Below are 13,628 nucleotides of genomic sequence, written 5' to 3' on the forward strand. Positions count from 1 at the left end.
TTTGAACCATTTGATCTGTGGATCATCAATCTCAACTAGATTAGGACCACAGTAGAGGGTCAGTCAATGCTAACAAAGGCTATAAGCAAAGAATTCTAAAAAGATTTAGATAATGTGTATTCCTGTATGTCAATACAGTGGGTTTGAAAAAACACACAAATTCATATGGGGGAAAAAAAGAATTAAGTTTGAGTCCTTTCTGTCCTTGGCCAATAAAACACTTGTAAACAATCAGAGGTACAGTTATTCCAATACTCTTGTCCTTTATTATATTGATCCATTTAGGAATCATTTATAGTGTGTTTCTCCAAACCAAGTCATAAAGATATAACAATAACAATAAAGCCGAACAAACACAAATACTAAAATAAAGAATATTTTTCTTTTAGACCACGAGACTGATTAAAATAATATAGGTCGAGAGTGTCCCTTATCCAAAATGCTTGGACAACAGGTGTTTTGAAGTTTCAGAATTTTTACCCACACATTTTGGAATATTTGCATACATGTATTGAAATTTCCCATGAAGGAGACCCAAGACTAAACATGAAATTCATTTATGTTTCATATACATCTTACACATGCAGCCCAAAGTTAATTTTATAGAATGTTTCAGTGTGCCTGTTTCAACAATGACCTGTCACCTGAAGTCAGGTATGAGATTTTCCAGTTGTAGCATCATGCTAGTGCTCAAAAAGTTTTGCATGTTGAAACATTTTGGATCTCAGATTTTTGAATTAGGAATTCTCAACCTGTAATTGCTGATAATTATGAGTTTGTGGTGGGCTTATAAATCTATGTATATCTATGAATATCGTGTTACTCATGTTTAGATCATTCTAATTAAAAACCATTTGATTATATTTTTTTTCACTTATGCTTTGTCGTTCTGTCAAAAAGCCATTCTTCTGTTGATGATTCTCCTGACATGTTTTGCTACATATGGTTTTATTGTTTTATGCATTCCATTAATTCACCTTCTCCTTACTCCACCCAAAATAAAGTGAAAATTGTATTCTATGCATTTCATTGAGGCCATCAATTTTATCTGTTTTAAAATCAATCCTGTCTCCCTCTTGTGTATGCAGATAGATCATGAAAGATTCCTGCTGGCAGGAAAGTTAAAATTAAATCTCCTATATTTACTGTTCCATGAGTGTTATAAAATGCTGTAATTTCATTTTATTGTTTCACATTTATAGAAAAAGACCCAGAGAAAATGAAAATAAATAAATAAAGTCACAAACTCATTTGCTGCTGGTGTTTATCAAGGGATAATTATCTTGGCTTTTCTTTTGAAACTTTATTTCTTTTCATTTAAGATCTCATGTATTGCTTTTGAATAAAGTATGTTATTGGTCACAGAAGTTGATGTCTTTTGAACAAATTCTTGCTCTGGATCAGAATCTTATTCCCATGACTCTTTTTCTAAGAGGTGTGTTATTCAGGCAGAGGAATTTCAAAGTTCTGCTTCCTCGGGAAAAGCATTATGAGAACCTAGAAAGTGCAAGAACTTTGATGCCTTCAAGAGTTGACTTTGAAACACATCTCTGCCATTTTTCATAACCTTAGGTAAAACCTGTGCTCTTGTTCACAGTCTCAGCTTTCATATCTGTGAAATGTGGTTGCCAACACCAAACTCCCAGGGTAGTAAATATGGATTATGGGTTAGATGTTTGTATGCATTATTTTTTTTTTATGTAGGCAAGCAGCTTCCTCAATTACATCTTTTTTTATCTATAACTATCACCTCAGACCAAACTACCATTATCTTTCACAGTTACAGTCTCCTAAAGTTTCTTCCTTTACAACGTGTGTGTGTGTGTGTGTGTGTGTGTACATATTTGATTTGGACATGAAATTCATTCTGTCCAATTTCATTCTAGCTTATTGCAATCTAGCCAGAGATGTCTTCAGTTCTTCAAACAAACCGAGGTCTTTCTTGCTTCAGGGTCTTTACATGTGCTGATACTTCTGGCTAGTAGGGTCCTTTCATGCCTTGTCCTTTCCCGTTTTTCCAATTTCAGTTTAAATGATGCCCACTTAAAAAGTAATTTTCTCTCCCTGCAACTTCTTGGTTCTCCTCTACCTAGTTGCTTTAATATTTATTTCAACCCAATTTTCAAATTTTTAAATTATATTATTTATTCATTCTACCCTTTTTATAATCTATCTTCCTCATTAAGCTTCATAAGAACACTTTTTTATCCTTTCATATTTTCCCCAGATCATATTACAATGATTAGCATCTTGTAGACGCATAATATTGTTCAATAAATAAGTGGACGATTTTTTATCCAAAGAAGTGAGCATGTATGCCGTGCATGAGTAAAACACCTGTTTCCATGGTAATAGCTAAGAAATTAAGTCTTAAAATATTTGTCATTACTGATTGAAATGAATTAGAAACAATTTTCAAATTTCATGAATATCTTTTATGTGCCGAATATTGTCCAGATATGTATCACATGGGTGAAAAAATATATACATATACATATATTGTACTGTTATATCCCAACAATAAACACACTTTATATTGTACAGTGCTGTCCAGAGATAAAAAATATGATATTTGAGAAGGTAAACCAAAGGATTTTTTTCTTGGTTTGGTTTCTTTTTATGAAACCCAGATATAATTACTTGACACTAAACAACTGATCTCAGCTAGGTATGGATGGTGATGAAGCCCAAATTATACTTCATTAGATTTATTTATGGTAAAAGTGGAAGCTCTTTCTTGGAGGAAAAATAGGCCTCAAGCTGTCTGTCACCTAATTAACTTTCAAACATTGAATATTCTCTGAGACTAAACAAGAGCCCTTGACTCACACATAGAAAGACAGTCTTCGGTTTAGCCCCTACAGATGACTAACTTGATGCAAGTCAACCTAATTCTATATATGGTAAGCAAGATAAGAGTATCTGAAATAAAACCCTAGCAAATCCTGTTCAGGAGATGAGATGTAGAACAGAACTTTGAAAGGCCCTCCATTCATGTTTGGTTCTGAGAGTGGCGTTGTCAAGCATTCCGAGGAAAGATACCCATTTCTCCACATTTGTTACCTGTTTGTCCAGCCAGATTGTCAGTCTCTTCAGACTATTAGTTTAATAAAAACATTCTTTCCCTGGTGGAACATGTCCTGGATTGAGAGATCTTTTCTTGAGATAGCTCCATTTCCCCATAACCCTTCAGTCTCCTTTCTGGCCAGAGGACTTGAGGCATTTACTTGAAAATCTATCATTTCTAATTTATCCACGTAGAACATTCTATGATGAAAGGAGATTTTTTTTTTTTCATGTCACATGACACTAAACTTCCAGTGCCTACCCAAGCCCTGGCACATACTTGATACTCAATGACCTATCACACTATCGGACACATGATGTGGCACACATATATTTTGCTTTCTAAATTTGGAATCTCCAATAAACACTCCAGTTTTTGTCTTGGACACACAGAAACATAAGTTTAATATTTTTTTTAATCTAGGTTACTAAACTAGAACCAAGCAATTCATAGAAGATATACTGGGGCCAATTGTTGAATGAGACTGTACAGAAGATATACACCCTGTCCTATCTTTTGACTTAAAGTAAATCATCTAGAATTACTAGATATTTGTTTCAAATAGAAGAATCTAGCAATCATAAAATGCTATAGTAATGTTTAATGATCTCACAAAAGGGCTATTTAAAAAGATTTAATTTAAGAGGGATTCAGATATATGCTCTATAGTGGACTGTGACCTCTCTCTCCCTCTGACCCTGATTATTACTCTCTTGAGAGAGAAAATCCAAAGGATGTCACCTTTTGCTCCAGAATCATGAGAAAGTGGTAGGGCAGGTATGATTTCCATTTCCACTTTCAAAGTATACCTATACTTCTTTTAGCACAGTTACATCATGAACAGGAGATAAATGACCACATTGGACCAACAAGGTCTTGCTTTTTTTTCCTTCTTTTAAATTCTGAGAGTGTTTAGATGAGTCCAATTCTGTGGATAAGAAAAAATTGCAATAGATTCTGTGTTTTTATTGATACTAGTTTTCATTTTCTAAGATGTTTTACATAGGTCCTCACAGCCCAAAAAGTTGATATAGACTGAAATTTTGTTTTAATAACTAGATTATTGCTAAAGATCTCCATCTGTATCTTTTCCCAGAAAGCTAATTTCTTTTGGGCTTAGCCTTAAATGCATACCTTACAGACAAACAAGATATCTGAATGTCACTTTCACTCTTTTTCTGAGGTTATCTTAAAGCATACATTAATTCTTGAAAATTATTGAAATAACTATGTGTTTAAGGCTAAGTCAGTGTGGACATTATTTTTCATGACTGTTATCTTTTAAAAAGAAATATTCTAATTCCAAAGTGATTCACCCATTTGTGTGGTGCCATTATGAGAGGAATTAAATTGTATCTATGTCTAACTTTTAAAAATGAAAACTACTTTGTGTAAATAGCAAATAGGAATTTTGAAAAGTATTCAATATAAAAGCAATGTATATGAGCATCAGAAGTGACCTAATAATGATTTAAAGAATCAAAAATGAATTCTGGCTGACACAAAGAGTTCAAGTAATTGAAGATAGTTATATAAACAATTTTAAATGCCTCAACTGGTCAGCCATAGGTCCATGAATGATGATAAACAGTCCAAGATCTGATATTTTCATGTAACAAACAACCTCTACCAAACATGCTTAAATAGATTCGTCAGGGGATATCATGGTGCAGTGGACACACACATACAACACAAGCATTTCTTTACAGAATGAGCCATTCATTTCAATTTGTGAAGTTCATAAAAGAAAGAAACACATTTTTTTTATTTTGATCTTGCATAGAAATGGTGAGGAAACAATGTATCTTTTTTCTCTGAAGATAAGAAGAACTGCTGAGAAATCATTAAAACCTTGGAAACATTCAAAATCCACAGGGCAAACCTCCAGATTCCTAGAGATTCAAAAAGGCATGCTTGTCAATATTACAAGTGAAGCCAATGTTGAGTTTTTAAAATGTCAATGTCATTGACTCTCTGAACTTGTGTGATGAGTTCTGCATGAGCAATGAAGTTTTATTTAAATTCTAAAGTACTGTAAAGATTTTGTGTAATCACAAAGATCTAGCTAATATCTGTGATTGACTACATTAGCTCAGCAATTTTCTGATCCACACAACAACCATACCCTTGATACACTTGAAACTAACCTGTCATATTTTGATCAAACTCTCTCTGCCAATTCATTTCACCAACGTATCTAAATGAGATTTACTGATATATGTGTACAAACACACACACACACACACACACACACCATAAACACCTCACACCATCCTCAAAGAATCACAAATGAAGATGCTCAAAAATATGATTGATAAAGGCCAAGTCCATATGGTAAAGTTAAGAAACATATATATTATCGTTAGAATATTATGAAGAGAAGTGTATGATTTCTAAACTGAATATTTTGACAAGGACACGATGTCTATATGTTTAAAAATTAATCAGTTTTATTATTAGGATTTTAGCTTTATTGCGTGTGGGGAGTGTCAGATTTTGGTAGATGGACACAATTCTAGTCCTTCAGATACATGAGACAAGTCTAGGGGGGAAATGCCCACAGTTTTATGGGAAGGTAACACATTCATCTTTTGCAATATATTTTTTTTTTCTTAAAAAAACAGAGCTACAGTGCTACTCCTTTCTTTAGGAAAAAAAAATCTGACTTTTGTCAGGTAAGCTGCTTGGCAAATAGTAAGTTTAATTCCTAACACCCACATGAGGCACAAGAATAGTTGGATTAACAACTCCAGTGTCATGCTGTCAGCTGCTGTTTATTTAAATTAAAATGTCACCATCCAGAAATAAATTAGGAAGTTGAAAAATGATAAATTTCTTAAACATACAGTACTTTGGCACCTTGTTAAAATAAATCTATTACATAGAACTTTACATAGGCTCTTTCCATTTTGACATTCAGAGTATAGCAGGCTTTTGTTTTTATTCTTCTTTCTTGATTAAACTCTTCCCCTTTTTCCCCTCCCTCCCTTTCCCTCTTCCTCCTTTTCTCCCTCCCCCTCCCTCCTTCCTTCCTTCCTTTATCCTTTCCTTTCTGTCTTTCCAATTTTTCATTGGTTTTTCTTTTTTTTTCTGTCTTCATGGTCCCTATCTATGCTACAGAGGCAGGTTAAAAATAAATAAATAAAAGTTCCCTCAATACACAATTATTAAGTGCTTTACATGCATGTCTAAAAACTATTGCTCATCTTAGGCAGACCTAAGTATAACTACATTTGTACAGATTTCAATGTTCACTTCCTACAACTTCCACTTTTCTTCTTGGGGTCCACTATCGTGTGCTATTCATGTTTGATAAAACAAAAGTGGCCTCCCCATGAGCTCTTCACTGGCTTCCTGTCATTTGAAGGTTAAGATGAAAACTTGATCACTCCAAGAAAAAAAAAAAAAACATATCCCAGTGTATTTTAAGAGTGATTTGGCTCTAGGTTCATGGCACAGCAGGTTGTTCCACTTTTAGGAGCCAATTTGGTGTAAGTAGGAAGAGAATTAACATCTCAAGAAGAAAAATATCCCTTTTCTGTTCCCATTTGAATGTGTTTCTTGCCTGTGACTTCATAGATCATAAATGATGCAAATGCACACTATAATGCAGGTTAATTAAATATGAGACAGTTGTATACAAACATATTCAGCATTAACAACATGGAGATATTTACTTGGCCGGGTTTTCCATTTTCACATAAAAATGCCTCATATTCGGATGCGAATTCAGGGGCGTTGTCATTGACATCCAGCACTTTAATAGCAACAGGTACTCGTGATATCTGACTGTGGTTCCCTATGGGAAGGAAAAGATAACATCAGCATGGATGGTATTTCATTTGAACGTGCAACTCAACTTTCTCTGTTCTGTGTCTATTTCCACTTCCCTTAATTAGGCTTTTTTGCAACATGATGATTATGGAGTCTGACCACTCAATAAAGAAACATAGTAAGTGCTTGACTACTTAGAAAAATTAAAAAAAAAAAACATAAATTTTTATTTCAAACACCATTTGATGGAGCATAGCTTGAAAATAAAAGAACATCTGAATGAATTTAAAAGAGGTTTCCTTGATAAATCAAGCTTTATTTTATTGATAAAGCCCATTATTTAATAGAAAAATGTTGTATGCCACAAAGATTTATCTTTGTCTTGGGGAGAACACAACCCATTATGAGCGATTACTTCTTGTTTTGGCTGTACATATATTAGAGATGAACCCTGAAAACCTCGCATAAGGCCAGGATAAAATCACTTGTTGAGAAGAGGTCCTTAACAATTATAAAATGGATAAAATTAAAGATGGGGAATTACATACTTTGTTGATTTTTTTTTTACTTCATTAGAATGACATTGGGATATTTTGAGGTAGGACCAGCCCAAGTTATTTTAATATTGTCATTTTTTATAAAGAATGTAATCAGCATAAAGAAATAATATTGTTCTTCTGATTTTCCCAGATGAATACTCAATTCCTTAATCTGTAAGTCTTTTGATTTAAGAAATCATGTGTATACAAACATGCACACATACACATGCATACACACATAAATTTATACACACTCAGATCTGGTCCGTTAATAAATTGCTGACTTGCACCAACTTATGATTTTTCACTTATAATAAATGCAACATAGTTTGACTCTGGCTGTACCATGTAATAATCTTTTGATCTGTTGTAAATTATACAGAACGCATTGGAGATGGCCAATTATTTATTTGTGTTTCTGTGGCATTGAATATTTATAAGCAAGTCAAGAGGGAAAAATGTTTGGCTTTTGAATATTAACCAACAGGCTTGCATTTGATGCATCAAACTTCTTTTGACAATTGACTAGGTTCAGATCACTACAACCTTTACATAATTTTTTTTTAAATATAATAGAAGCTTCTAAAGTACACACCAAATCATCATATTCATGCCACAATTTTACAGTTGATTAACCCCACTAGTTATAAATCAAGATTTGATTCAGTTAATTCCCACGGCTGCTCTCAAAGGTTCTAATTTGCACTGAATACTGTAGTCCATGGAATCCTGCCACTTTAGTAATGGCTCATATCATCAGTTCCTGAAAAATCAAGGTGATGGCATCAAATGTCTCAAGTGTTACTACCCATTTCTTTTGATGTTTTTTTTGTCTTGATGAATTAATTTCATTCTTTACTCAGGGAGGAAGCACGCACCTCCTTAATTTTGATATAATGAAAAGTCTGATAAAAATATAATGTATGTCTCTCTAAGATAAGTAACTAACATTTTATTCTTTATTTACTCAACAAAACCTTGCCAAGTTTACATTTTAAATACAACATGATTTTGTATTTAAAGATTTATATCCCCTTTCTATCGTGACCATGAGCTTAATAGAAGCTCCTTGGAAGAAAACAAGTAATGTTTGCAAAAAATAAAAGAAGTTTGGCATTCTATCATTGCTTCCTACTATCTCCAGGATCTTATGCATATTATGTCACCAAATTTTATTCTCAAGGAAACTGAAGTCCAATCACTTAACTCTTTATTTACGGATTGCAAATACTGTATGTGAAGAAAATAAAAGTGCTCACATAATATTGGACAAATCCAAGACATTCTAGGCCTCTCCTACTGTTGTTGTCAATATCAAGAGCACCATTAACATCAAGTGTGTATGTGAGGCAAAATAATTCACATAATCCTATCTCATTCATTCCTCACAAAATAGATATGAAGTAAGTAATGCAATCCCCATATTTTAGATGCAGAAATCAACACTTTCCAATATTATATAACTTCATCAAAACTGCTCAGTTAAATCCTAACTCAAATGCAATTTTGGCCGTCTAAACATGAGCCAATTTCATAGGACAATATGAATGACAGCCTTATAAAACACACACACACACACACACACACACACACACACACATATATATATATATATATATATATATATATATACATGAATACATTCAGGTAACTAATTGCTATCATTTCATTAAATATTTTTAGCTTTGTTAGAAATACTTATCTCAAGTTTGACCAGAATTTGAAGTTTGAATACAAATAGCAGGATGAGTGTATCTAATGAATTGAATCACCACTAATATTATCAGTATTGCATTCATAATTTGCAACCTCCCTGAAGAACTACAGTTAAACTTCCATAATTCTTCTTATGCAACTATTTCAGCCCAGCAAAATTGTTTTAACTGATTACCTTTATTTTGTGATTCTCCGTATGAAAACCCAAAGACTGTTGGCTGTTCATTTATTTCTACAATATGAAATCTTTCCATTTCATATGTTATACCAACTCACATATATATAAATAGCTATAGAAGCCTTCTGTAAATACTTTTGTTTAGTTTAACCATTCCATTAATAATTATCCAACCATCAAGATAGATTGAATAAGTTATAAAGAACAGAGAGCAAATAATCGGCATATACTCTTCGAAAATATAAGGTTCAAGGAAAAGCTAGCCTGATCTTAAACATTATTTTATTTCTTCTGAAGTGAAGAAAATGTTATTAATCTCATTGAGTTAAAGTCAATGATCATGGTTGATAGGACATTAAGATGTTATTCTTTGTCCTCCCTCTCTGTCATGTTGCGCACACACATGTGCGCACACATATGTAAAATTTCAGTAAAAAGACAATTATATCAAGGAGCAGGTTCTAATTCTCCCTTCTCTTTTTTTGTCTTTCACAGTTGCAATACATTTTAGGATCTCAGGTCTAGATGAACAACAGGGTCTGAATTTCAAGTATAAAATATAGAAAAGTGGGCTGGGGTTGTAGCTCAAGGGTAGAGCACTTGCCTAGCATGTGTGAGACACTGGGTTGATTTTCAGCACCACGTAAAAATAGATAAAACAAAGGTCCATTGACAACTAAAAAATAAATATATTTAAAGAAGATAAAAGTTCCATGAGCTAATTTTGGGATAATTTTAAACATAAATTATGCATCTTTTCTCATAGTGCTATTGGGGATACAGTGTCATTTATCTATTCCAGGAGCTCAGAGTAAAATATCACCATTTTTTCTTTTTTGGTAGAAGCATGGTAAGATTGGGTGTTATCTTCTAACTCTTTGGATGATCATAGATGGCCAAGAATGTTTTGTCAATGATTGATATATTCCATTATTCTTATCACATCTACAAATAATTGCTTTTAATATAAATAGCAATAGGCATTTTGAAAATTATTTATTTTTTTTCTTTAGTTTGGCCTATGGAAAGCTCAGAATTAAATTTAAATACACCTTTCATAGCTGTAAAGAATTCAATGGTATGCAATTAATATGCTACATTTAACCCAAATTTGTTAATTTGGTGCACTTAATAATTGCTCAAATTTATTAAGTTAATGAATTAATACTGAATTAGTATCTTTTTATTTATTTGCATTGTATTTATTTATTTATTTTTTTTTTTGCCATCCTGAGGATAGCACACAGGATCACAACATGCTAGTAGACCGGTGCTCTACCACTGAGATACATCCCCAGTAGTGTTTCTTTTCCATTCAGTATTTTAGAGTATTTTCCTTAAAACTTTAGAAAAGAAACTCTGAACTGTTTTCACTGCCCTATGATGTCACATAGTAATAAAGTATTATCAGATATTTGGAATTTTTGTATCCTTGGTTGTCATGTAAAAGAAATCTGGCAGTTCAACAATTAAAAAAAATTAATAATTTCATCTTCTAATTATTGAATTCCTTGTGTAAGGGAGACCCTTTAAAATTAAAGGCAAATTTTTAGTAACTTCTCTTCTACATACAGAGCTTACTCCTGCTAAAAATGGCCACTACCTTCTGGTCAAGTCCAACATCAAGGAAATGAAATGGAATTTATTCAGACCAGCACAGTCTGGCTAAATCTACATAGGTGTATATCCTGCCTTCATCCCTCTGCATCCCACCTTCTCTTATATAAGCTGTTTCTATCCCCTGAGCCCTTGCAAAGATGAATGTTTGAGACAGAAAAGTTATACTCTATCGTCCTCAGGGTCTGTTTTGAATAAGACAAGTTTTCCTTCACCAACCTGTCTCCAGATCTTTGGTGAATCAAGAGTAGTAGAACCTTTGATTCCCAGCAACAATTGTTACCCCTCAAGATTTAGCTGATACTACATTTCTTCCAAGAAGGCTTTTTAACACATAATTCACTTTTATTTGTCTTTGTTTGAATCACTGTTTTTTCTTTTCTTTTCTTTTTTTTTTTTTTAATTTTGTTTTGTTTTGGTTTTGGACTGGGGATTGAATTCAGGGGCACTCAACCACTGAGCCACATCCCCAGTCCTATTTTGTATTTTATTTAGAGACAGGCTCTTACTGAGTTGCTTAGGACCTTGCTGAGTTTCTGAGGCAGGCTTTGAACTCACTATCCTCCTGCCTCAGCCTCCCAAGCCTCTAGGATTACAGGAGTATACCACCGCAACTGGCTTTGTTTTGGTTTTGTTTGTTTAGACTTAGGACATGACAATAGGAGAAAGTCCACAAACCCAGTCCCTAAAAGAACTGGTGAAAAACATTTTAAGAAATGTAGAGTCTCTTGAAAATGTCTTAAGTGCACAGCAAGTAAAACAAAGTTTATTTTAAAAAATATACTAAATGTAAGGCAGTCTGTGGTATATGAACCAGATGTTTAGTCCTTCCACAGTCACTGTTAACCAAGATGGAAAAATCACTGCAGACCAGTACACCAAGCACAAACTGCACCTGCTCCCCCCCAGGCTTTAGCTGCAGGGCTATCTACCCATAGGGGTAGGATGTTATCATTTCTAAATTGTAGGCAATTGTAGTGGAGATGTATGGACTTGCCTTCTTCTACCAAGTGCCCATTCCTGGGTTAGAAACCCTATCTTGGGCAAGGTATCACGAAGAACATTTGGGTCCTTATAACCCTGGTCATGGCTTTTTATGCTGATAGAGGTGAGTCAAGAAGACCGAGGCTACTACCTACTTCTATTCCCCTCCAAAATATGTTCTTAAAGCAGGGTGCTATGATTTGGATATGGTTCCAATGTCTCTCAAGGGTTGAAATTTAAGCCCCATGGTAAGATAGTAAGTGGATGGAAAATTAACCTATGATGTTTATAACTTGGATCTTCAAAGCTTACTTAGAATTAGATAATGACATTTAGATGGAGTTTTCATGACTGATTTCGGTTGGCTTTAAAAGAGGGAGAGAGATAAGCATACACATATATACACACTTCTTGTATGTTTCCTTTAGAGGCCCTGTACTGGCTCAAAACTCTGTCACCAAGACATCAGCAGATGTGGAGCCTCAACTTTGCTCCTCCAGACCCATGAGCCAAAATAAACTTCTTTTCTGTATAAAGTTATCCTGATTTAGCTATTTCATTATAGTCATGACAAATTGACTACTGTAGGATATTGCTTAGAAAAATGTTCTAGAGCCACAGTATGGAGAGTTTTCCTGGGAGTGAAAAAGAGAAGCAGGCTATAAAGCAGAGAACTCTGAATCTCTTGGGAAGGTACCAACTTCATGTACAAATGAACATAAAGTTCAAGCCTAAGGGTGAGCACAAAACAGTGAATTTGGGTATGCAAAGCCATGGGGAAATATTTGTAAATTTGGTAAATTCATTGGTGATATAGACTAGTGCCTCCCTAGTTGCTGAAGACAAGTGTGGGATAGATTCAGCTACAGGATCTCTCTAGGAACAGTAACAAATCTTCAACATTTCCTAGGGACTGTCCCTTCAAAAGAGCCTACATATGAATGGATCATTCTGTGGAGCAAATTATGGCTCAGGGCATTGTTGAAAACAATAGTACAATCAGCTGGTAACAAGTGAAGGTTAATAGCAAGATGTGGTCTGGGATAGAGAAAGTAAAAGCAAGCCCAGCCAATGCTACTGTTTTCCCAGATATTTTCGGAACTACTCAGGACTGTATCTCCAGAGGAGAAAGATAGAGGGCCCACAGTGCTGGAGGAAATATATTTCATTAAAATAAGCTGGAAAGTCACTATGCAAATAAGCAAACAATAATACCACACCCAGAAAGAGGGGGAAGTCAACTTATTTTATTCTCTAGAATGTCCATTTGAAATACCACCTGTCATCATTTCCTAAGCCCAATACACTTTTGTACCTATATTTCCAGAATGTCTAGCTTGTGGCTTCCAAGTAAGAGAACAAATATTCAAATAGAAAAGTATGATCCATACAAGAAAAACGAAGGGAAAACAAATCACATGTGAAATGGATCATGTATCCAATCTAACAGAAAGTTCTAAGTAGCCATTTTAAATATGTTCAAAGAATTTAAGGAAGAAATATGTTAAAGAAGTAAAGGAAGGTGTGATGATAATTCACATCAAGTATAAAATATCATGATGAAAATTTTAGAAAAGCAAATAAAAATTCTGTATTTGAAATATATCATTACTGAAATGAAAAAAATTACTAGAGGGACTAAAAGGTATATTAGAACTGGCACAATAGAGAATTAATTAGTGAACCCAGGCATGAAAAGAGGGGAAATACAGAATGAAGAAAAATAAAAATAACCTCAGAGAAATGTGAAACA

The 13,628-nt window shown here is 33.9% G+C and overlaps 1 protein-coding gene across 2 annotated transcripts in view; it reads right to left on the bottom strand.

The window, feature by feature from the left end:
• Positions 1-13,628, bottom strand: part of Cdh8 (cadherin 8) — a 345,035-nt gene that overhangs the window by 67,920 nt on the left and 263,487 nt on the right. For both annotated transcript variants that reach the window (XM_027939092.2, XM_071604093.1), the window contains exon 8: positions 6,745-6,866. In XM_027939092.2, coding sequence (XP_027794893.1) covers positions 6,745-6,866 — 122 coding nt within the window. The remainder of the gene's footprint in view (positions 1-6,744; positions 6,867-13,628) is intronic.

This window comes from Marmota flaviventris, chromosome 18 (assembly GCF_047511675.1).
Source record: "Marmota flaviventris isolate mMarFla1 chromosome 18, mMarFla1.hap1, whole genome shotgun sequence".
NCBI classification, from domain to species: domain Eukaryota; kingdom Metazoa; phylum Chordata; class Mammalia; order Rodentia; family Sciuridae; genus Marmota; species Marmota flaviventris.